Genomic DNA, 25,375 nt, shown 5'->3' with positions numbered 1-25,375 from the left:
TAAAAGAAATACACTCTTATTATACTTTTTCAGCACTTGAATTTTAATATGATAACAGACAACAATAAAAGTCTTATATAGTAAAAGTCTTATGGTATAGATAAAAATAGCATTCCACTACTTTACAATGTGATGTTCATTTGTTTGTTCCTTATTAGACCCCCCTGGGCCACCTTCCTGCCCAGAGGTCAAAGATAAAACAAAATCAAGCATCTCACTAGCATGGAAACCTCCAGCCAAAGACGGTGGCAGCCCTATCAAAGGCTACATTGTAGAGATGCAAGAGGAAGGTACCACTGACTGGAAGAGAGTCAATGAGCCTGATAAACTTCTCACTACCTGTGAGTGTGTGGTGCCTAATCTGAAAGAGCTCAGGAAGTACAGGTTCAGAGTGAAAGCTGTCAACGAAGCTGGTGAGTCTGAACCCAGCGACACAACTGGAGAGATTCCTGCCACTGATATTCAAGGTACTCATTTTACTCAGCTTATGCGTTCACCTTTTTTGGATCATACTGTGGAATTAATGTACTGGAGATGGAGCCGTTACCTCTTTAAGAAGTGTTAGCTAACTGCTGTCTGATTACCCATGTATTCCAGAGGTTCCAGAGGTTTTCATTGACATTGGAGCACAAGACTGCCTGGTCTGTAAAGCTGGCTCACAGATCAGAATCCCTGCTGTCATCAAGGGACGCCCAACACCAAAATCATCTTGGGAATTTGATGGAAAGGCAAAGAAGGCCATGAAGGTAATGAGTCTATGATTTTCCTGTGTCTTCCATTGAATAACCGGAAACAGTATTGAAAACATAATTGTCTTCTTTTCTAATAGGATGGAATTCATGATATACCTGAAGATGCACAGGTAAGAGGCGATAGCTTAATTAATTAGGAATATGATTGACCTTAGTAATGCTGTGATCTCATTCGATATACAACTACAATTTTCTTTGTACAGCTGGAGACTGCTGAAAACTCATCTGTCATCGTTATCCCAGAGTGTACTCGAGCTCACTCAGGCAAATACAGCATCACAGCCAAGAATAAAGCAGGACAGAAAACTGCCAACTGCAGAGTTAAAGTCATGGGTAAGAAAGACATTCATAGTTGCTACAGAATCAGAGCAAGTTGTTTTCAGTATCTAAGGAACAATGTTTACACTGTGGTTTGCAATGTTTACACTGTGGTTTACAACCAACAGATGCACCAGGCCCACCCAAAGATTTGAAGGTTAGTGACATTACACGGGGGAGTTGCCGACTCTCATGGAAGATGCCAGATGATGATGGAGGAGACAGGATCAAAGGCTATGTCATTGAGAAGAAGACTATAGATGGGAAAGCCTGGACGAAAGTCAATCCAAACTGTGGAAGCACCACATTTGTGGTACCAGATCTCATCTCTGAGCAGCAATACTTCTTCCGGGTGCGAGCAGAAAACCGTTTTGGAATTGGCCCACCTGTAGAAACCATTCAGAGGACCACCGCTAGAGACCCAATCTGTAAGTTTCAAAACACACGTTTAAGATACAGTCTCAAAAATGAGCTACATTATTAATAGCCATGCTTAATGAATCCTATAAACATTTTTACAGATCCTCCTGACCCTCCTATTAAACTCAAGATTGGTCTTATCACAAAGAACACGGTACATCTGTCATGGAAACCTCCAAAGAATGATGGGGGCTCTCCTGTCACCCACTATATTGTTGAGTGCCTTGCATGGGACCCTACCGGGAAAAAGAAAGAAGCATGGAGACAGTGCAATAAGCGTGATGTGGAAGAGTTGGAATTTACTGTTGAAGACCTCATAGAGGGCGGGGAATATGAGTTCAGAGTCAAAGCTGTCAATGAGGCCGGGGTCAGCAAGCCTTCAGCCACTGTTGGTCCTGTGATTGTCAAGGACCAGACATGTACGTGTTTAATGAGAATTTCCTTCTCTGGGATTGCCTTCCTATGTATCTAATAATATAAAAACAGTACATCCATCTTTCAGAGTGTTTCCATGGGCTTCATGTAGGCATTGCCATATTATTCAACTACTTATTACCCCATTACGGACAGAATTAGCAAATGTCCTTCCATGTTGCTTTTACTATAGACAAGACACATCTAATTTCCTTCTTGTAATTTTCTCCAAGGCAAGCTGTCTTATCTCTCAGAAATTATGGGAATTAAAGGGGCAGGAAGCTAGTAATTTGCTTAGCACCTGCTAAGACCAATGTATCTTTCTAATCAAGACTTTCCCTTTATTTGAGAAAACCCATTTCAGTTTTGAGTTCTGGAAGATAAGATACATATACAAATAAGTCTCTTCTAATTATTGTTACCATCACTATCACTGTGTGTTGATTTGGTTGATTGCAATTGTGCCAATCCTTTCTGCACACTCATAATAAATTTGTAGAAAATAGAAAACTGTTTGGCTTCCACCAGAAACTATATTTCTTATAAAAATTCACATCAGAACCTCTGAATAAGCATGGAAATGAATTTATAACTCTGCAAATTATTTTTAAAAATCACAACCTGAAGTACCAAGCATAAACTACTATGATATTCACTCCTTGCTGCCCTTTGTCAGAATTTTCATTTGTATGATGGAGCATGATGAGGGAGAGGCAATAGCAGATAAGTGGCTGTGTGTAGATCCAATAAAGGATAGCTACATGTAATTGCCCCCAAACTAGTATAACAGTGTTAAAGAGAGACCCACTCTTTATATCAATAAGACAACGAAGTCTGAATACAGTCGACCCAAATAGGCTTTACAACCACATTAAATTTCACATTCTAGTCTTTAGTGCTTTTTGCTCCCTATGTTCACATTTGTTCTTGTTGTTAATTTTCTAGGCCCACCATCAATTGAGCTAAAAGAATTCATGGAAGTGGAAGAAGGAACTGATGTTAATATTGTGGCCAAAATTAAAGGTGTGCCATTCCCAACTCTCACCTGGTTTAAAGCTCCTCCAAAGAAGCCTGACAGCAAAGAGCCTGTTGTCTATGACACCCACGTCAACAAACAGGTGGTGGATGACACCTGCACTCTGGTTATTCCTCAGTCCCGCCGGAGTGACACTGGCTTGTATTCTATCACAGCTGTAAACAACCTGGGGACAGCATCAAAGGAGATGAGACTCAATGTCCTTGGTAATGATTGCACTGTTTGATGAAAACTACATGATTTTCTAATTCATAAACAAAATTTGGCTTTAAAAATCATTCAACTAATAAAATCTTCTTTTTTGAAAAATCATTTAGGTCGTCCTGGCCCCCCTGTGGGACCCATAAAGTTTGAATCTATTTCAGCAGATCAAATGACACTATCGTGGCTCCCACCTAAAGATGACGGTGGGTCTAAGATTACAAACTATGTCATTGAGAAAAGAGAAGCTAATAGAAAGACATGGGTACGTGTCTCCAGTGAACCTAAAGAATGCATGTACACAATTCCCAAGTTGCTAGAAGGCCATGAATATGTATTCCGAATCATGGCCCAGAATAAGTACGGCATCGGAGAGCCACTTGACAGCGAACCGGAAACAGCCCGAAACCTCTTCTGTAAGTAGGACAACATTTTCACATATGAGGTCATCCTTTTCTTTCTTTCTTCCTTTCTGCCTTCCTTTCTCTCTTTCTTTCTTTCTCTCTGTCACTCTCTCTCTCTTTCTTTCTCTCTTTCTTTCTTTTTTAGTAACTTCTTACCAATCAATATGTTTTCCTCACAGCTGTCCCTGGAGCTCCAGATAAACCAACAGTGAGCAGCGTGACACGTAACTCCATGACTGTCAACTGGGAGGAACCAGAATATGATGGAGGCTCTCCTGTGACCGGGTATTGGTTAGAAATGAAAGACACCACTTCAAAGAGATGGAAGAGAGTTAACCGAGATCCTATCAAAGCCATGACTCTGGGTGTTTCTTACAAAGTTACTGGTCTTATTGAAGGTTCTGACTATCAGTTCCGAGTATATGCAATCAATGCTGCTGGTGTGGGTCCAGCAAGTCTCCCCTCAGATCCAGTGACTGCTAGAGATCCAGTTGGTAAGCCTTTAAATCATTCTTTTAAAAAAAATGGTTTCTAAAAGTACCATGGAAATCAAGAATACTGATGTATACTGGTTCTTTCCAGCTCCCCCTGGTCCTCCATTCCCCAAAGTGACAGACTGGACAAAATCATCTGTGGACTTAGAATGGTCACCTCCATTAAAGGATGGTGGATCCAAAGTAACTGGATACATTGTTGAATTTAAGGAAGAAGGGAAAGAAGAATGGGAAAAGGTAGATAAAACATTCATTAAAGAGATGTGCTATGATTAAGTTTTAAGTAGATTTTCTCAAGCCCGTTTGTTTCTGTCTATGTTTGAGATTAAAAATCAGAAAAAATAACTGTTAAAAAAAATAACATAATGTCAAATAATGTCAGGAGTAGGAAGTGTGAAGAAGATCCTGTATTTTATCATGTATTTTGTTTTAAACTGGAAAGGTTTGAAATCTCCCAACAGGTAGAAATAGTAAATATTTAAGGAGATGGAAATGTTTATTGCCAGCTGTTTATATATAATGAGTTATTATACTGTGAGTAGATACAGTTAGGATGGATCAATTAAAAACAAAAATTGAGCCATCAAAAGTTAAATCATGTTATTCATTTATCTTTTGGTTATAAATCCTGGAAAGATGCAACAAATGAACAATACAGTTTTTCCAATCATTTGCCATTGATTTTTAAACATAATTCCTAGCAAGTCATTCACCTATTGTCTGCAATATCTGATCCCTAAAGCTTCCTGAGAAGAGTAGGTAGGTAATGGTTTTACTTGAGAAAGTTGTTAAAGGAGCAACATTGTACATTAGATATAGACATTTATATTAGAAATAGTCTAATTATAAAATGTTGGTTATTCCCCCCAGGGTAAAGATAAAGAAGTGAGAGGGACAAAACTAGTTGTGACTGGATTAAAAGAAGGCGCATTCTACAAGTTCCGAGTAAGAGCAGTCAACATTGCTGGCGTTGGAGAACCTGGAGAGGTCACAGATGTCATTGAAATGAAGGACAGAATTGGTAATTACCACTACTTCTGCTAGTTCATCAATATTTAAACTATAGATTGAAAGATGGAAGTCACAATTGCCATTTTCAATTGTTTCCCAGTGATGCCTGACCTTCAGCTAGACGCCAGTGTCAGAGACAGAATAGTGGTCCATGCTGGAGGGGTGATCCGAATCATAGCCTATGTATCTGGGAAGCCACCTCCAACTGTCACTTGGAGCATGAATGAAAGAGCCTTACCTCAAGAGGCTGCCATTGAGACCACAGCCATTAGTTCGTCCATGGTGATCAAGAACTGCCAGAGGAGCCATCAAGGTGTCTACTCTCTTCTTGCCAAAAATGAAGGCGGAGAAAGAAAGAAGACAATTATTGTTGATGTACTAGGTAAGTAATTTCAATTTGTCGATGCAACATTTTATTTTATGTTACTTCTTTTCAAGACAGGATTCTCATTGTGTAGCTCTGGCTGGCCTGGAACTCACTATGTAGGCCACAAACTCATAGAGATCTGCCTGCCTTTGCATCCTGAGTGCTAGGATTAAAGGCGTGTGCCACCATATCCAGAAATGCAACTTTTTTTTAAAATCAGCATTATAATTATATCCGCAACAATGCTATGTTGCAATAAGACTATGTTGTAAATGTTTTGGAAAATAAGAAAAATAATTCACTGTCCATTTTAGAATTTTTTAAATGTTCCTCTTCACATGTTTTATCCTATATGTATTCCACATTGTTACACTCCTGCTACACATATGAAGGTTTATTTTGTTTTCATTTTTTTAGTGTGTATGGTGTTTTGTCTGAATAGATGTATGTGTGCCATTTGTGTGCAGCATTTGAGGAAGCCAGAAGAGGGTATCAGATATGCTTGAACTAGAATTACAGATGGTCGTTAGTCGCCATGTGTTTGCTGGGGACCAAATCAAGGTCCTCTGCAAGGGCTTCAAGTACTCTTAACCACTGAGCCCTCTCCATTCCCCTAGGTTAAGTTTTGTGTGCTACATTTTTTTTGACAAGACATGCTACCTTGAGGACCTGCTGTGTGTTTTCATGGTCTTTATGGAGGCACTTTCCCCAAAAATGTTCATGAATGTTTAAAGTTTCTAACCATTCAGATCATGAAACTCTATCCTTATTTACTAACTAGTGTAAGACTGAGGAAACCTCTAGTAGGAATTCTGTATTCCAAGAGAACCAGTGTATGTGACTGTCAGTATTGTGTGGTTAGTCACTGAAGATAGGTTCAGCTCTGACAGCTTCTTCTGTGTCTTTTGTCTGCTTTAATCCCTCATTTGCTCAGAAAGTGATACTATCCCATGTAGTACTCATAATTCAGTAGAACCCCACTCCAAACAGCTACCATTTCAATATATAATGGTCAGTTCCATAGTAATATAAGTAATAAAAGATGGTTAAAAGTATTTCATGCATCAATAACTCCACAAGCTCTTAGGTTTCAAGTTTCTAAGCACTTTTACTCATCAACAAATACTACTTTAATTGGATAAGTGGGTGTTTCCATATTAAAATCCCAACTTCTAAAAATCAGGGTCTTCTGTACCCATAACTTACTGGTCACCCATGTTAAAAAAAAATCTCTCCCTGTTTCCCACTTAAAAAAGGCACAAGAGCTCAAACCACTCTCTACTCCAGTTTGCAGCTCCCCTTCCTGTCGCACAAATTTTGTTTCTTTAAAGGGAATATTATTCTCTCTACTTATTATTAAAATGTGGTAACAAATAATTAGCATAAACCTACTTCATTTAAAAATATGATTGAACTCTAATCCCAACTATTTGAGAGGCTAAGGAAAGAGAATTGTGAGATCGAGGCCAGAACAGGCAATAAAGTGAGAGCCTAAGCTAAGATAATTGAATAGAGAGAGAGAGAGAGAGAGAGAGAGAGAGAGAGAGAGAGAGAGAGAGAGAGGATGAGGATGAAGAAGAAGGGAAGGAGGAAGGAAGGAAGGAAGGAAGGAAGGAAGGAAGGAAGGAAGGAAGGAAGGAAAGAAAGAGAAAGAAAGAAAGAAAGAGAGAGAGAGAGAAAGAAGGAAGGAAGGAAGGAAGGAAGGAAGGAAGGAAAGAAAGAAAGAAAGAAAGAAAGAAAGAAAGAAAGAAAGAAAGAAAGAAAGAAAGAAAGAAAGAAAGAAAGAAAGAAAGAAAGGAGAGAGAGAAGGACATAGATAATAGAAATTGTAGACACACAGACAGATGTGGCTAAATACTGTTAGTATAACAAAAAAAACAACTTCATTAACAAGCACAAAAATCTTATTTTCTTCTGTAGCACATTCACGTCTTCACTTTAAAAACAGGGTAACGTTTTGATTGAGCATAGGAGACAAATGGCTTCAAGTCGTTTCCTCTTGTCCGCAGATGTTCCAGGACCTGTTGGAGTACCATTCCTCTCTGACAACCTAACCAATGACTCCTGCAAACTTACGTGGTTCTCTCCAGAAGATGATGGAGGCTCTCCAATCACCAACTATGTCATTCAGAAGCGTGAAGCTGACCGCAAAGCATGGACCCCTGTGACATACACAGTCACTCGGCAGAACGCTACTGTACAGGGTCTTATTCAAGGAAAATCCTACTTTTTCCGAATTGCAGCGGAAAATAGTATTGGCATGGGCCCATTTGTTGAGACACCAAATGCACTTGTCATCAGAGATCCAATAAGTAAGTACAATTGAAAACAAGTTTAGTTAACCACTTTGGTATTCATTTAATACAACACTATGGTGTGCATATGAGTGTGTGTGTGTGTGTGTGTGTGTGTGTGTGTGTGTGCACGCACATGTGTATGCCTTACATGTTAGTCACTTGTCAAGCACTAAGAAGACAACTGATAAGTATCGGGTGTCATTTTATTTGTGACTGTGAAAGAAGTGGCAGGGATGTGTATAAGTCATCAAATTCCTTCCCCGTATTTATTCCATTGTTTTGTTTTGTAAGTTTGCCATTCAATGATATAAGTTAAAAACTGAATCATTTTCCTAATTCTCAAACTCCTGACACTGAAGACCTTTTGTTATTTAACCCAAACGAAGCTCTATTTCCTCATCTATCTTAAGGACATCGGGTGCCTTGGAATCTTTCTCACCCTAATAGTTCTATGGTGAGAACAGTTTTGAGATTCATTGAAGCTGATGGTTTGGTTTTTAAAAGTAATGCTCAGCAAACGGTACTTACGCCACTCTTCTACATTCTCATTGTGACACTCTTCATTGTTATAATATTTCCAGCTGTACCAGAGAGACCCGAAGACCTAGAAGTCAAAGAAGTCACTAAAAATACTGTGTCTTTGACTTGGAATCCTCCCAAGTACGATGGTGGATCCGAAATTATTAACTATGTCCTAGAGAGCCGCCTCATTGGCACTGAGAAGTTCCACAAAGTTACAAATGACAACCTGCTTAGCAGAAAATACACTGTTAAAGGCTTAAAAGAAGGTGATACCTATGAGTACCGCGTCAGCGCTGTCAATATCGTTGGACAAGGCAAGCCATCATTTTGCACCAAGCCAATCACTTGCAAAGATGAGCTGGGTATGTGTCTGCTACAGTTCATACTTTGAAAACATCTACATCTATAGCCTTATCATAGGACAGCAAAATTGACTCCTGTCTATAATTCTACATTTCAGCTCCTCCAACCCTTGACCTCGACTTCAGAGACAAGCTTACAGTCCGAGTTGGTGAAGCTTTCGCCCTCACTGGCCGTTACTCAGGCAAACCAAAGCCTAAGGTTGATTGGTTCAAAGACGAAGCTGATGTGCTGGAAGATGACCGCACTCACATAAAGACTACTCCCACAACACTTGCTCTCGAGAAGACTAAGTCCAAACGCTCAGATTCTGGAAAATACTGTGTAGTTGTAGAGAACAGTACAGGCTCCAGGAAAGGTTTCTGTCAAGTCAATGTTGTTGGTATGTTTTATTTATCTTATCAAAAATAATAGACCCTTTTTCCTTTTAGGAGCAGAAGTGATGATAATGTTTTCTTTCTGCAGACCGTCCTGGACCACCAGTAGGACCTGTCATTTTTGATGAGGTCACCAAAGAATACATGGTTATTTCTTGGAAGCCACCTCTAGATGATGGAGGAAGTGAAATTACCAATTATATTATTGAGAAGAAGGAGCTGGGTAAAGACATTTGGATGCCTGTGACATCTGCCAGTGCTAAAACAACATGCAAAGTCCCAAAACTGCTTGAAGGAAAAGATTATATCTTCCGGATCCATGCTGAGAATCTGTATGGAATAAGTGACCCTCTGGTGTCTGACTCAATGAAAGCCAAAGACCGCTTCAGTATGTAATATGGTGGGGGGATGACCCAGTGCTTGACAGCGTTATTAGGGAGGTTTAAACTTTTAACACATTTCGCTAACATCTGTTACAGGAGTTCCTGATGCACCTGAGCAGCCAATTGTCACAGAGGTCACCAAAGACTCCGCACTGGTAACCTGGAACAAGCCAAATGATGGAGGAAAACCCATCACAAACTACATCCTAGAGAAGAGGGAAACTATGTCTAAACGATGGGTTAGAGTTACCAAAGAGCCTATCCATCCATACACTAAGTTTAGGGTTCCAGACCTTCTAGAAGGATGCCAGTATGAATTCCGGGTTTCTGCAGAAAATGAAATTGGTATTGGAGACCCAAGTCCACCATCCAAACCAGTCTTTGCTAGAGATCCAATTGGTACAGTATTAAAACATTCATTCAGTGTTCATATTACCCAACCTTTCTCAGCTATATTTTAACTTCTTTTAATTTTTTTCTTTTATTATGTAGCTAAACCAAGCCCACCTATTAATCCTGAAGCAGTCGACACAACATGTAATTCAGTCGATCTAACTTGGCAGCCACCACGTCACGATGGTGGGGGCAAGATACTGGGATACATCGTGGAGTACCAGAAAGTTGGAGATGAAGACTGGAGACGAGCCAATCACACTCCTGAGTCATGCCCTGAAACTAAATATAAAGTCACTGGTCTCAGGGATGGTCAGACCTATAAGTTCCGAGTGCTGGCAGTCAATGAGGCTGGTGAATCAGACCCGGCCCATGTTCCTGAACCAGTTCTAGTAAAGGACCGACTTGGTGAGTGAGATGTTGGGATCTGCAATTGTGACCAAATAGGTGCCTGTTGCGTATGCTTTACTATAGTATGCACTAATGAATCCAACCTGAAGGCATTTTTCCTTGTTTTAGAACCTCCCGAGCTGATCCTTGATGCCAATATGGCAAGAGAACAACACATTAAGGTGGGTGACACCCTAAGGCTTAGTGCCATCATCAAAGGAGTGCCATTCCCAAAGGTGACCTGGAAAAAAGGAGACAGAGAGGCTCCAACAAAAGCACAAATTGATGTCACTCCAGTTGGAAGCAAGCTTGAAATCCATAATGCTGCCCATGAAGATGGTGGAATTTATTCCCTAACTGTGGAGAATCCAGCTGGTTCAAAAACTGTCTCAGTGAAAGTACTGGTGTTAGGTACACATTTTAATATTCATGCCATTTAAAAAAAAACACCTCAGATACATATTTTTTTCTTGTCACTTATCTATTATTTAATACTTTTCAGATAAACCTGGGCCACCTAGAGATCTGGAAGTCAGTGAAATTAGGAAAGATTCTTGTTATCTTACTTGGAAGGAGCCACTGGATGATGGTGGTTCTGTCGTGACCAACTATGTGGTTGAGAGGAAAGACGTTGCCACTGCCCAGTGGTCCCCTCTTTCAACCACGTCAAAGAAGAAGAGCCACATGGCTAAACATCTGAATGAAGGCAATCAGTACCTCTTCCGAGTAGCTGCTGAGAACCAATATGGACGTGGTCCTTTTGTTGAAACACCTAAGCCCATCAAGGCTCTGGATCCTCTCCGTGAGTTACTCTCTCTGAACATACAATTACTGTTTAACTAGATTTGGGATTATTGCTTATTCATCATAACTTTTCTTTCAAAGATCCCCCAGGGCCACCCAAGGACCTACACCACGTAGATGTCGACAAGACTGAAGTCTCTCTTGTCTGGAATAAACCAGACCGTGATGGCGGCTCGCCAATCACAGGATATTTGGTGGAGTATCAAGAAGAAGGTGCCCAGGACTGGATTAAGTTCAAGACTGTGAAAAACTTAGAGTGTGTTGTTACGGGCTTACAACAAGGAAAGACCTATAGATTCCGAGTAAAAGCTGAAAATATCATAGGTCTTGGTCTCCCTGACACAACTATCCCAATAGAATGTCAAGAGAAACTAGGTGAGCTTTGGGTTGGCGTTATTATTTTATTTCTTCTTTAAATTATTCGTAGTGTGAAAATTCAAATCTAATGACCTCCTGTTTTCTTTCTAGTGCCTCCATCTGTGGAATTAGATGTGAAATTAATTGAAGGGCTCGTTGTAAAGGCTGGTACCACAGTAAGATTCCCTGCCATCATAAGAGGTGTACCTGTTCCTACTGCAAAGTGGGCAACTGATGGGATTGAGATTAACACGGATGACCACTACACAGTTGAGACCGACAGCTTCTCATCAGTGCTGACCATTAAGAACTGCCTAAGGAAGGATACTGGGGAATATCAACTCACAGTTTCCAATGCAGCTGGTACCAAAACAGTCGCTGTCCATCTTACTGTTCTTGACGTTCCCGGTCCACCAACAGGTCCTATTAATATTCTGGATGTCACACCTGAATACATGACCATCTCATGGCAACCCCCTAAGGATGATGGAGGAAGCCCCGTGATAAATTACATCGTCGAGAAACAAGATACAAGGAAAGGCACGTGGGGTGTCGTCTCTGCCGGAAGCAGTAAGCTGAAGCTGAAGGTCCCCCATCTCCAAAAAGGCTGTGAATATGTTTTCAGAGTCAAAGCCGAGAACAAGATGGGTGTGGGTCCTCCCCTTGACTCCACACCTACTGTTGCTAAACACAAGTTCAGTCCTCCATCTCCTCCAGGTAAACCAGTGGTAACGGACATTACTGAGAATGCCGCGACAGTGTCTTGGACCCTGCCAAAATCTGATGGCGGCAGCCCAATAACTGGCTATTACGTCGAACGTCGAGAAATAACCGGCAAGTGGGTGAGGGTCAACAAAACACCTATCGCTGACCTGAAGTTCAGGGTGACCGGACTCTATGAGGGAAATACATATGAGTTCAGAGTTTTTGCTGAAAATCTTGCTGGATTAAGCAATCCATCCCCAAGTTCTGATCCAATAAAAGCTTGCCGGCCCATCAAACCACCGGGGCCACCTATAAATCCTAAGCTGAAAGACAAGAGCAAAGAATATGCCGACCTGGTGTGGACAAAGCCCCTCAGTGATGGTGGCAGCCCCATTCTCGGATATGTAGTAGAATGTCAGAAGCCTGGCACAGCACAGTGGGACAGGATTAATAAGGATGAGCTCATCAGGCAGTGTGCCTTCAGGGTCCCTGGACTGATTGAAGGGAATGAATACAGATTCCGCATAAAGGCGGCCAATATTGTGGGTGAGGGAGAGCCAAGAGAACTCGCAGAATCTGTGATTGCAAAAGACATCCTTCATCCTCCAGAAGTAGAACTTGATGTTACATGCCGTGACGTCATTACTGTTCGGGTGGGACAAACCATCCGCATTCTTGCTCGAGTCAAAGGCAGACCTGAGCCAGACATAACTTGGTCTAAGGAGGGCAAAGTACTGGTCAAAGACAAGCGGGTCGACCTCATCCATGACCTACCTCGTGTTGAGTTACAGATTAAAGAAGCTGTCAGAGCTGACCACGGCAAGTATATCATCTCTGCTAAGAATAGCAGTGGACATGCCCAAGGGTCAGCCATCGTTAACGTCCTTGACAGACCCGGGCCTTGCCAGAATCTGAAGGTTAGCAATGTAAGCAAGGAAAACTGCACAATTTCTTGGGAGAACCCACTAGATAACGGTGGCTCAGAAATTACAAACTTCATAGTAGAATATCGTAAACCAAATCAGAAAGGCTGGTCAATCGTTGCCTCAGATGTCACCAAGAGACTGATCAAGGCCAACCTGCTAGCCAACAATGAATACTATTTCCGTGTTTGTGCAGAGAATAAAGTAGGCGTTGGGCCAACCATTGAAACAAAAACTCCGATTCTGGCCATCAACCCTATTGACAGGCCCGGTGAGCCTGAGAACCTTCATATTGCAGACAAAGGAAAGACATTTGTCTACCTAAAGTGGCGACGGCCTGACTATGATGGTGGCAGCCCAAATCTATCATACCATGTTGAGAGGAGGCTGAAGGGCTCTGCTGACTGGGAAAGAGTACACAAAGGAAGTATTAAGGAAACCCACTACATGGTGGACAAGTGTGTTGAAAACCAGATTTATGAGTTCAGAGTACAAACTAAGAATGAGGGTGGGGAAAGTGATTGGGTAAGGACAGAGGAAGTTGTTGTGAAGGAAGACTTACAGAAGCCAGTCCTGGATCTAAAATTAAGTGGGGTGCTAACTGTCAAAGCTGGGGACACCATTAGACTCGAGGCAGGTGTGAGAGGCAAACCATTCCCAGAAGTTGCCTGGACCAAGGACAAAGATGCTACAGATCTAACAAGATCACCACGGGTCAAGATTGATACCAGTGCCGAGTCATCGAAATTCTCTCTTACCAAAGCCAAGAGAAGCGATGGTGGTAAATATGTCGTCACGGCAACTAATGCAGCCGGCAGTTTTGTGGCCTATGCTACTGTCAACGTTTTAGATAAGCCTGGTCCTGTAAGAAACCTGAAAATCACAGATGTGTCCAGTGATAGGTGCACTATCCGCTGGGATCCACCAGAAGACGATGGTGGCTGTGAAATTCAAAATTATATTCTAGAAAAATGTGAGAGCAAGAGAATGGTATGGTCAACCTATTCTGCTAATGTCTTGACACCCAGTGCTACGGTGACTCGTCTCATAGAAGGAAATGAATATATTTTCAGAGTCCGTGCAGAAAACAAGATAGGTACAGGACCTCCGACAGAAAGTAAACCAGTCATAGCAAAAACCAAGTATGACAGGCCTGGCCGTCCTGACCCTCCAGAAGTCACCAAAGTAAGCAAAGAAGAGATGACTGTGGTTTGGAATGCCCCCGAATACGACGGTGGGAAGTCTATCACAGGATACTATTTGGAGAGAAAGGAAAAGCATGCCGTCCGCTGGGTCCCTGTTAACAAGAGCGCCATCCCTGAGAGACGCCTGAAAGTGCAGAATCTCCTCCCGGGACACGAGTATCAGTTCCGCGTCAAGGCAGAAAATGAAGTTGGCATTGGAGAACCAAGCTTACCATCAAGACCAGTGGTGGCAAAAGATCCCATAGGTAAGATGCTCCTCCTGTTTCTAACATTAAGCCAGTTCTTAAACTTACGTGTAGAAGTATTTGACTAACAGGTTGCTCCATATTTTTTAAACAGCATTTTAGCTAGTATTTCTCCAAATAGACCTTTTATCATGTCATCAAAAAATATGCGCTGGTAGATTTTAGAAAGGAAAATAAAGAAGTCCTGGGAATTAAGAAATTAAAATGACCTTGCCTGCATTGAAAATGAACTATAAAATTATATATTAAAATATCATGGGGCTGAGGAGATGACTAAGTTGGTAAAGTGCCTGCCACAGAAGCCTGAGTTCAGGTCACCAGCACTCATGTACAAAGCCAGGCATGACAACACACATCTATAACCCTAGGGCTAAGAGAAGGACATAGATGGGCAGATCCCTGGAGTTCACTGGCCACCCAGTCTAGCCAATTGGTAAGCAATAGTTTCAGAGAGAGGCCCTGTATCAAACAATAAGGTGGAAACCAATAGAGAAGGACACCCAGGGTTGACCTCTGGCCTAAACATGCATGAACTCATATGTACACACACTCAAACATGAGCACACATATACAGTAAATGCAGAAAAAAAGAATAGAATCAGCCAGGCAGTGGTGGCACACGCCTTTAATCCCAGCACTTGGGAGGCAGAGCCAGGCAGATCTCTATGAGTTTGAGACCAGCCTAGTCTACAGAGCAAGATCCAGGACAGGCACCAAAACTATATGGAGAAACCCTGTCTCAAAAAACCAAAAAAGAAAAAAAAATAGAATCACTAGTGATAATTAATTAGGTGTACATTTAATTTTTTATATAATTTACTTTCAGAACCACCTGGTCCGCCAACCAACTTCAAAGTGGTTGACACAACCAAAAACTCCATAACTCTGGCATGGGGAAAACCAGTCTACGACGGCGGTGCACCAATCATCGGATACGTTGTAGAAATGAGACCCAAAATAGCCGATGCCTCCCCGGACGAGGGCTGGAAAAGGTGCAATGCTGCCGCTCAGCTGGTCCGCATGGAATTCACAGTCACCAGTTTGGATGAGAACCAGGAGTACGAGTTCAGGGTGTGTGCCCAAAATCAAGTCGGCATTGGGCGCCCTGCAGAACTAAAGGAAGCCGTCAAACCCAAGGAAATCCTAGGTGAGGTTTCTCTTTAGTGGTGGGTACCCATCCACATCCATTTCCATGGGACTCCCTCATGTCTGAAGAGTCAACTAATGTCTCTGATGTCATCTGCAGAGCCTCCGGAGATTGACTTGGATGCCAGCATGAGAAAATTGGTCGTAGTGAGAGCAGGCTGCCCTATTCGACTATTTGCAATTGTGAGAGGACGGCCCGCCCCCAAAGTCACGTGGCGCAAAGTGGGTATTGACAATGTGGTCAGAAAAGGACAAGTCGATCTAGTAGACACCATGGCCTTCCTTGTCATCCCCAATTCTACCCGAGATGACTCAGGAAAATACTCCTTGACCCTTGTGAACCCGGCAGGAGAAAAGGCCGTTTTCGTGAATGTGAAAGTACTAGGTACGTCATCCAAAAGCTCATTGTTTTTCCTGCTCCCAAAACAAATGAGTTAATAAGAATGCTGATGAGACACGTGTTCTGAGTCTGTGGCTCTTTACAGATACGCCTGGACCTGTGTCTGATTTAAAAGTTTCGGATGTCACTAAAACATCATGCCACGTGTCCTGGGCCCCTCCTGAAAATGATGGCGGGAGCCAAGTGACACATTACATTGTGGAGAAACGTGAGGCAGAAAGAAAAACATGGTCAACAGTTACACCCGAAGTGAAGAAGACAAGCTTCAACGTAACCAACCTTGTCCCTGGGAACGAATATTTCTTCCGAGTAACCGCTGTCAATGAATACGGCCCTGGTGTCCCAACAGATGTCCCCAAACCTGTGCTTGCATCAGATCCTCTCAGTAAGCCATCTCCTTTCTTTCTCCTTTTGACTCTAGTCATCTAGTTTATCAAGGTCAAGAGATCAATATGATTATAATCTACTGGAAGGAACTTGATTTATGAAAGCCCACAATGCAGTAAATATCTAACTCCCCCAGATAAAACTGGTATTAGTTGCTTCATGTTCTACTTTATTTTCAAGCTGTTAAACTACACATCCCATACACTTTAGTACAAAGGTCAGACTGAAACTCTTACATATATTAACGAAGGGGATTATAAAGTTACCTAATTTTCTAAATTATGTTCTTTTTCTAGGTGAGCCGGATCCTCCAAGAAAACTTGAAGTGACAGAAATGACAAAGAACAGCGCCACACTGGCCTGGTTACCTCCCTTGCGTGACGGGGGTGCTAAAATTGATGGCTATATCATTAGTTACAGAGAGGAAGACCAGCCTGCAGATCGCTGGACAGAGTACTCGGTGGTCAAAGACCTCAGCCTTATAGTCACTGGCCTAAAGGAAGGAAAGAAATATAAATTTAGAGTTGCGGCTAGAAACGCTGTTGGAGTCAGCCTGCCAAGAGAAGCTGAAGGGGTCTATGAAGCCAAAGAACAGCTGTGTACGTTGTTTTCATTTTCTGTGTGTGGATGTGTGCTTGAGTGAATATCTGTTCCTCCTATCTGGCTTTTCTGAGTAGTAGTTTCTAAATACTAAAAATTGTATTTATCTTTGTAAGTACTCACTGCTTCCTTTATACCATGTGATGAAAAGCTGGTTTTGGTCAACATTTCTCCTTGAGTTATCAAGTTCTGTGCACACAGAATAGGAAACTGTACCTAGGCTTATGTAGGCTATATCTGATATTTTCTATCGCATTCAAGAATTTTTAAAAATATTGGTAGCTTGGTCCTCTTGTGGGCCTCCTAACAGTGGCAACAGAGGCTGTCACTGACTCTTTTCAGGCTTTTGGGACCCTCCTCCTCATTCTGGGTCACCTTGCCCAGCCTTAATACATGCGGATGTGCTTAGTCTCACTGCAACTTGATATGGCACATGCCATGTTGATACTCACAGGAGACCAGCCCCTTCCAGAACAGAAATGTAGGACTGGATTGGGAAGTGGGAACAGAAGTAGGGAGGGACTGAGAGGAGAGGAGAGGAGGGAGGGGAAATGGTGGCCAGGATGTAAAATAAATAAATAATTTTATTTAAAAAATTTCAGTTACAAAAAACTGGTTATAAATTCAATCATTAATTTAAAACACCAAGTGAGCTACAACCCACAATCTGAAAAAAAAAAAAAACAGAAAAATTCCCCACCTAAGAAAATGGGTTTTGTTTTTTTCTCTCAGTGCCGCCAAAGATCCTCATGCCCGAGCAAATCACGATTAAAGCCGGGAAGAAGCTCCGCGTCGAAGCTCATGTGTACGGAAAGCCCAACCCGATTTGTAAGTGGAAGAAAGGAGATGATGAAGTGGTCACATCCAGCCACCTGGCCATCCATAAGGCAGACAGTTCTTCGGTTCTGATCATAAAGGATGTCACCAGGAAAGACAGTGGCTACTATAGCCTCACAGCGGAGAACAGCTCCGGGGCAGACACTCAGAAAATCAAAGTTACAGTCATGGGTAGGTTGCACATAAGACAAGCGGCGATTAAAATATGGAGATCAGAAAGGTTACTTTTCTTAACTATTAAATCTCTGTTCTTGTGTTTCTTTCCTCTTGGTTTATGCAGATGCTCCTGGGCCCCCCCAGCCTCCATTTGACATTTCTGATATAGATGCTGATGCTTGCTCCCTGTCTTGGCACATCCCTCTTGAGGATGGAGGCAGCAACATCACCAATTACGTAGTAGAGAAATGTGACGTAAGCCGTGGGGACTGGGTCACAGCTCTAGCTTCAGTCACCAAGACTTCCTGCAGGGTTGGAAAGCTGATTCCTGGGCAGGAGTATATCTTCCGGGTCCGTGCTGAAAACAGATTTGGCATTTCCGAGCCTCTCACATCTCCAAAGATGCTTGCTAAGTTCCCATTTGGTGAGTGTTTTTGTTGTTGTTGGTGGTGGTGGTGGTGTGTGTGTGAGAGAGAGAGAGACAGAGACAGAGACGAGATTCTTTGTAGACTATTAGTTTAAAGCAGAAACTGACACTTCCTTGTCTTCATCTCTAGATGTTCCTAGTGAACCAAAAAATGCGCGTGTCACTAAGGTCAACAAAGACTGCATATTTGTCGCATGGGACAGACCTGACAGTGATGGCGGAAGCCCCATCACTGGTTACTTGATTGAACGCAAAGAAAGAAACAGTTTGCTGTGGGTGAAAGCTAATGACACTGTCGTCCGGTCAACTGAATACCCTTGTGCTGGCCTCGTAGAAGGTCTAGAATATTCATTCAGAATTTATGCCCTAAACAAAGCTGGATCCAGCCCACCTAGCAAACCAACGGAATATGTAACTGCAAGGATGCCAGTAGGTAAGTAACCGTTGTTTAGAATCATAGAGACACATTTAAATCTTTCTTCGAGAAGTTAGCACTTTCATCCTGGAATAGGCTCTAAGTCTTACCATGAAAATGTACTACATGTAAATGTATAGCAAGCACTCAAAAGTAGATACTTGATTGATGGCTGACATTACATGATTGTTACCCTGTTGAACACCACAGGAGCGATGCATGAGGAGTTGAAACTTCTGCTTGTAAGACCAACACTGAGAATATTTCTCTTTGCTTTAGATCCTCCAGGGAAACCTGAAGTTGTTGATGTCACCAAGAACAGTGCATCCCTTATCTGGGCCCGTCCAAAGCACGATGGAGGCAGCAAAATTATTGGTTATTTTGTAGAAGCTTGCAAACTTCCTGGTGATAAGTGGGTTCGGTGTAATACCACACCTCACCAGATTCCCCAGGAAGAGTACACAGCTACTGGGTTAGAAGAGAATGCTCAGTACCAGTTTAGAGCGATTGCCAAGACTGCTGTGAACATTAGCCAGCCTTCTGAGCCTTCCGATCCAGTGACGATCCTTGCAGAAAATGGTAAGATTCTATTGCATATTATAACACAGTATCTGTGATGGTCATGTCTCCTGACAAAAACAAACAAACAACTAAATGCATACCTATGGGAAAGGGGAAAATAAATGATAAGGGGTTTACTTTGTATTCAGCACTAACAATTATACTTACAAAGAATCTTAATAAGTAAAACAAAAAGGCAGGTTACAAAACTGAGGACTGTAGATGTTAATCACATATATTCACAGAACGATGACAAAGAAATAATAAAATAATAGTGCTGAAAGCCTAGTGTTGGAATTGTGGGAATTTACTTTTATCCATTTGCAGTATTGTCAAATTTCTATATTAAACTTACTTTACTTTCATAATGAGTATGGAGCTTAAAAATCAGTGGCTGAGGGAAGAGAGAGAAGCAGGAGAGAATGTCAAAGTGTCAGTCGGACAGGAAGAATGAGGTTTGGTGACCATGCATGGTGCCAGAATTAATAATACATTATAGATCTCAAGATTACCAGGAGAGTAGGCTGTAGGTGTTCTCAACACTCAATATAAATGTTGACTGAATAGGTGAAGTAACTGTTGTATGAGTTTACTTGATTGAATCATCCCACAGTGCATACTTTTGCAAAAATACTGTACTCACAAATGTATATAATAATTATTAAATAAAAATAAAGTTGTAGGACTACAGGTGTAGCTCTGTGGCATAGCACTTGCCTAGTATGTATGAACCTGGGTTAAATCCAAAATATTAAAAGTTCATAGTTAATAACCAGATAAAATCTCATTCATGAAACAAGATCAAATCTCATTCATGAAACAAGTCTGAATTTATCACAGTAATAATTATACAATACAGTTTTGCATGCATTAAGACCTTCAATCTTCTTTCTTTCCAGTTCCTCCCAGGATAGAACTCAGTGTTGAAATGAAGTCTTTGCTCACTGTGAAAGCTGGAACTAATGTCTGCTTGGATGCTACTGTGTTTGGTAAACCAATGCCAACAGTTTCTTGGAAGAAAGATAGCACACCAATAAAGCCAGCAGAAGGCATAAAGATGGCAATGAAGCGGAACTTGTGTACCTTGGAGCTATTCAGTGTGAACCGGAAGGACTCAGGGGACTATACCATCACGGCCGAAAATTCTAGTGGTTCCAAGTCAGCCACCATTAAGCTTAAAGTACTAGGTAATTAAAGCATTTGATTACAATCCCATGTTTCACTTGAGCTGTAAAGTTTATAAGACAATGAACTCCTGTAATCCCAACATCTGGAAGGAGACAGGAGGATCAGAAGTTCAAGGTCATGCTCACCTACTCAGGGAGTGCCAAACCAGCCTTTTCAACAGATGCCCTGACTCAGCACAATGAACAAAGTATTTCCTGAGAATAAAGTTAATAGTATTACAGAATAGTGTTTCTGATCTCTATAGAGTATTAGTGATCACATATTCCAGCTACCTAGGATTGTGAAAAGTGAGGTGACTTCTAGGGTCACACAGGAACTTGACCGTATAAAGAGAGTAGCCCACTGTCTAGACCTCTTCTCCGTGTTCATTCCCGTTTTTAGTAAAATAGTTCACTTTTCTTCTCCATTCTTTCAGATAAACCAGGTCCTCCAGCATCTGTCAAAATCAACAAGATGTATGCAGACCGTGCAATGCTGTCTTGGGAACCTCCTCTGGAGGACGGAGGCTCAGAAATCACCAACTACATCGTGGACAAGCGTGAAACAAGCAGACCCAACTGGGCTCAGGTCTCTGCTACTGTGCCCATCACCAGCTGCACCGTGGAGAAACTTATAGAGGGCCATGAATATCAGTTCCGTATCTGTGCTGAAAACAAGTACGGAGTGGGCGATCCCATCCTCACTGAGCCAGCGATTGCTAAAAACCCATTTGGTAAGAACAGTGTCCAGCAGTTTGCCCTTTTCTTTTAAATACTACCCTTTTGCTTAGGAAACTAACTTATCATTCCATCTCTACAGACCCACCTGGACGCTGCGACCCTCCTGTCATTAGCAATGTCACCAAAGATCACATGACAGTCAGCTGGAAAGCCCCAGCAGATGATGGTGGCTCACCGATCACTGGATACTTGGTTGAAAAGCGGGAAACTCAGGCAGTTAACTGGACTAAAGTCAATAGGAAACCTGTCATAGAAAGAACATTAAAAGCCACGGGTCTCCAGGAAGGCACTGAGTATGAATTCCGAGTTACCGCTATAAATAAAGCTGGACCTGGCAAACCCAGCGATGCGTCCAAAGCCGTTTACGCTCAGGACCCACTGTGTAAGTGTGCTTGAGAGAGTCCCACGCTCTGTATGCAGCATTAAACAGCCAGAAAGGAAGTTGTCACTGAACCTTTCTGTTGTCATTTGTCCTCAGATCCTCCCGGCCCACCAGCTTTCCCTAAAGTGTATGATACCACCCGTAGCTCTGTGAGTCTGTCATGGGGCAAGCCAGCCTATGACGGAGGGAGCCCCATCATTGGTTATCTTGTGGAAGTAAAGCGAGCTGATTCTGACCACTGGGTGAGGTGCAATTTACCAGAGAAGCTACAGAAAACCCGCTTCGAGGTGACCGGCCTGATGGAAAACACAGAGTATCAGTTCCGCGTGTATGCTGTTAATAAGATCGGGTACAGTGACCCCAGTGATGTGCCAGATAAACACTGCCCCAAGGACATCCTAAGTGAGTACTACCAACAGACGTAGATGAGACTTTCTATCTATCATATTCTAAGAGTGAGAAACAACTCTCAGGCAGATGTATCTACAAGTCCCAGGAGCACAGGTCAGGAGGGGTAGGTGGCCGAATGGGATGAAGCTGATAGGTGGTTTTCAAAAGAATGTGGGATTTTATTCTAAGAATAAAGAGGTTTTTGTTTTTTTTTTTTAAGTCATGGCCTATTTATTATCCTTCTGCTTGTTATTTACTCACCCAAACAACCCTTCTATAGAGGTATGTAAGTGGAAGGCTCTTTTTTTTTTAAATGAGGATTTATTTATAATGTATACAGTGTTCTCCCTGTATGTCTGTCTGCTCACCAGAAGAGGGCACCAGATCTCATTACAGATGGTTGTGAGCCACCATGTCTTGCTGGGAATTGAACTCAGGACCTCTGGAAGAGCAGCCAGTGCTCTTAACCACTGAGCCATCTCTCCAGCCCACAGAAGGCTCTTATAAGTCCCTTTCTTCTATTCATTTCATCTCCATAACTCCTTCCCACCTTAAAAAGTTTCTCAGTGGTATATTTAATCTATTACATACTTTTCTTCCTACCATGAAATAACAAAGGGAGCCAGAGTTTAGGCAGGATGCCTTCACTGAATGTAAGAAAGAAAAATCAAGGTTGGTGGAAGCATTCTTTGAACACAGATAGAGGCTTAGATCTGCAGGGTTCATGTGAAGAGGGGTGCAGGTCCTTTAAGGAATACTTGGTTAGGCCAAAAGTGCATTGAAAAATAGATCTTGGGGTCTAGAGAGATGGGTCAGTGCTCACAGGGCATACTGCTCTTCTGGAGGATCTGATTTTGGATCCCAGCACCTTCATCAAGTGGTTTAACAGCTGCCTGTGACTTTACCTCCAGGGATCCAACGCCCATTTCTGGCTCCGTGGGCTCTGCACTCACATACACAAACACACACATACATACATATTTAAAAATGAAAGTAAGCCGGGCGGTGGTGGCGCACGCCTTTAATCCCAGCACTCGGGTGGCAGAGCCAGGCGGATCTCTGTGAGTTCGAGGCCAGCCTGGGCTACCAAGTGAGTCCCAGGAAAGGCGCAAAGACAGAGAAACCCTGTCTCGAAAAACCAAAAAAAGAAAAGAAAATATTTTAAAGAAAAAATGAAAACATCAATAGAGTACTGAATTATTAAGGATGTTTTTAAAAGATAAGAAATTAGTTTTACAAAGGAAATGTATTTTAGGAATGATAAAGACAGTCTTTAGAAATACATGTGATGCTGAAATTTTTACGACTTTAACTCTCTTCACCCCCAAATGAAACAGTTCCACCTGAGGGAGAACTTGATGCCGAATTAAGAAAAACCCTCATTCTACGTGCCGGAGTCACAATGAGGCTCTATGTGCCAGTAAAAGGACGCCCACCTCCAAAGATTACTTGGTCAAAACCAAATGTCAATCTAAGAGAAAGGATTGGACTGGACATAAAGTCAACTGACTTTGACACTTTCCTGCGCTGTGAAAATGTGAACAAATACGATGCGGGAAAATACATCTTAACCTTGGAGAACAGCTGTGGGAAAAAGGAGTACACTATTGTAGTGAAAGTGCTCGGTAAGTCTGTTAAGAAAAGCGTCGTGTGTGTTTGGAACCATACTTGTATATTTTGTGAATGTGCCGTTTCTTACTTAACCTCTATCTGTTACTCAGATACGCCTGGACCACCTGTCAATGTGACTGTCAAGGAAGTATCCAAGGACTCTGCATATATCACCTGGGATCCTCCCATTATTGATGGTGGGAGCCCCATCATAAACTATGTGGTTGAGAAACGGGATGCAGAGAGGAAGTCCTGGTCGACAGTGACAACTGAGTGCTCAAAGACAAGCTTCAGAGTCTCTAACTTGGAGGAGGGGAAATCCTACTTCTTCCGAGTGTTTGCTGAAAATGAGTACGGCATCGGTGACCCTGGGGAAACCCGTGACGCTGTCAAAGCTTCTGGTGAGCAATGCACTATGACCCGTCCTGGTGAACCACCGCCCACCTTGGTTATCTGGGGCTTAGACTCATCCTTTCTCCTCTTTTAGAAACCCCTGGACCTGTGGTTGACCTGAAAGTGCTGGCCGTAACGAAGTCATCTTGCACCATCGGCTGGAAGAAGCCCCGGAGCGATGGTGGAAGTAGAATTACTGGCTATGTGGTCGATTTCCTGACCGAAGAAAATAAGTGGCAGAGGGTTATGAAATCAATGAGCCTGCAGTACTCCACGAAAGACCTCAAGGAAGGGAAGGAGTACACCTTCAGAGTGAGTGCTGAAAATGAAAATGGAGAAGGGACCCCAAGTGAAATCATGGTCGTGGCGAAGGATGATGTTGGTAAGCATCTCCCTATGCATCATCACTTTCTCTTTCCTGTCATCAGAAGTGTATGCTGGAGCCCTAACACAATGGCTTACCAAACGAATACCTTTTAAAACTATAGTGATCCGAGATGATTGTCTGGTCTTAGTAATTTCAATACAAATGATTTGTCTCCACTTTTTTTATTTTTACAGTGACTCCTGATCTTGACTTAAAGGACCTACCTGATTTGTGTTACCTGGCTAAAGAAAACAGCAATTTCCGTCTTAAGATCCCCATAAAGGGCAAGCCAGCACCATCAGTGTCTTGGAAGAAGGGGGAAGATCCTCTAGCAACTGACACAAGAGTCAGTGTTGAGTCAACTGCAGTTAACACAACTCTTGTAGTATATGACTGCCAAAAATCTGATGCTGGAAAATACACAATCACACTCAAGAATGTTGCTGGCACCAAGGAAGGAACTCTCTCTATAAAGGTTGTTGGCAAGCCTGGCATCCCCACTGGACCAATCAAATTTGATGAAGTCACAGCAGAAGCCATGACCTTGAAGTGGGGCCCTCCAAAGGATGATGGGGGTTCTGAAATCACCAACTATGTACTAGAGAAGAGAGATTCTGTGAATAACAAGTGGGTGACATGTGCTTCAGCTGTCCAGAAAACCACCTTCAGAGTCACTAGACTTCATGAGGGCATAGAATACACCTTCAGGGTCAGTGCTGAAAATAAATATGGTGTAGGAGAAGGCTTGAAGTCAGAGCCAATTGTTGCCAAGCATCCATTTGGTAAGTGTATTGAAGTAAAAAAAATAAAGTGAAATATGGCTTTGTGGAGGAGGTTCCTTCTTATAAATCTTACATTATCTGCCTTTCCCTAGATGTGCCTGATGCTCCCCCACCTCCCAACATTGTGGATGTCAGACACGATTCAGTATCTCTAACATGGACAGATCCCAAGAAAACTGGTGGCTCTCCAATTACAGGTATTTAATTTACTGTTATCCTTGGACTTTTGTATCAGT

The 25,375-nt window shown here is 42.3% G+C and overlaps 1 protein-coding gene across 2 annotated transcripts in view; it reads left to right on the top strand.

Annotated features, from left to right (window-relative positions):
* Ttn (titin) overlaps nt 1–25,375 on the top strand; it is a 273,083-nt gene that overhangs the window by 195,360 nt on the left and 52,348 nt on the right. For both annotated transcript variants that reach the window (XM_052723591.1, XM_052723590.1), the window contains 39 exons: nt 159–467; nt 598–746; nt 830–862; nt 956–1,085; nt 1,199–1,498; nt 1,592–1,909; nt 2,850–3,146; nt 3,258–3,557; nt 3,725–4,039; nt 4,128–4,276; nt 4,910–5,060; nt 5,151–5,432; nt 7,427–7,729; nt 8,296–8,598; nt 8,697–8,978; nt 9,062–9,361; nt 9,453–9,755; nt 9,849–10,157; nt 10,269–10,550; nt 10,642–10,941; nt 11,025–11,318; nt 11,412–14,378; nt 15,205–15,525; nt 15,625–15,909; nt 16,010–16,309; nt 16,608–16,910; nt 17,644–17,919; nt 18,029–18,328; nt 18,462–18,764; nt 19,026–19,325; nt 20,207–20,494; nt 20,911–21,207; nt 21,294–21,596; nt 21,693–21,998; nt 23,324–23,611; nt 23,708–23,998; nt 24,085–24,372; nt 24,552–25,139; nt 25,232–25,336. In XM_052723591.1, coding sequence (XP_052579551.1) covers nt 159–467; nt 598–746; nt 830–862; nt 956–1,085; nt 1,199–1,498; nt 1,592–1,909; nt 2,850–3,146; nt 3,258–3,557; nt 3,725–4,039; nt 4,128–4,276; nt 4,910–5,060; nt 5,151–5,432; nt 7,427–7,729; nt 8,296–8,598; nt 8,697–8,978; nt 9,062–9,361; nt 9,453–9,755; nt 9,849–10,157; nt 10,269–10,550; nt 10,642–10,941; nt 11,025–11,318; nt 11,412–14,378; nt 15,205–15,525; nt 15,625–15,909; nt 16,010–16,309; nt 16,608–16,910; nt 17,644–17,919; nt 18,029–18,328; nt 18,462–18,764; nt 19,026–19,325; nt 20,207–20,494; nt 20,911–21,207; nt 21,294–21,596; nt 21,693–21,998; nt 23,324–23,611; nt 23,708–23,998; nt 24,085–24,372; nt 24,552–25,139; nt 25,232–25,336 — 13,518 coding nt within the window. The remainder of the gene's footprint in view (nt 1–158; nt 468–597; nt 747–829; nt 863–955; nt 1,086–1,198; nt 1,499–1,591; nt 1,910–2,849; nt 3,147–3,257; nt 3,558–3,724; nt 4,040–4,127; nt 4,277–4,909; nt 5,061–5,150; nt 5,433–7,426; nt 7,730–8,295; nt 8,599–8,696; nt 8,979–9,061; nt 9,362–9,452; nt 9,756–9,848; nt 10,158–10,268; nt 10,551–10,641; nt 10,942–11,024; nt 11,319–11,411; nt 14,379–15,204; nt 15,526–15,624; nt 15,910–16,009; nt 16,310–16,607; nt 16,911–17,643; nt 17,920–18,028; nt 18,329–18,461; nt 18,765–19,025; nt 19,326–20,206; nt 20,495–20,910; nt 21,208–21,293; nt 21,597–21,692; nt 21,999–23,323; nt 23,612–23,707; nt 23,999–24,084; nt 24,373–24,551; nt 25,140–25,231; nt 25,337–25,375) is intronic.

Source organism: Peromyscus californicus, unplaced genomic scaffold, assembly GCF_007827085.1.
Source record: "Peromyscus californicus insignis strain IS unplaced genomic scaffold, ASM782708v3 Scaffold_7__1_contigs__length_154581171, whole genome shotgun sequence".
Lineage (NCBI taxonomy): Eukaryota > Metazoa > Chordata > Mammalia > Rodentia > Cricetidae > Peromyscus > Peromyscus californicus.
Note: the sequence above shows the minus strand (reverse complement) of the source record. Positions and strands in the feature narration are given on the sequence as shown.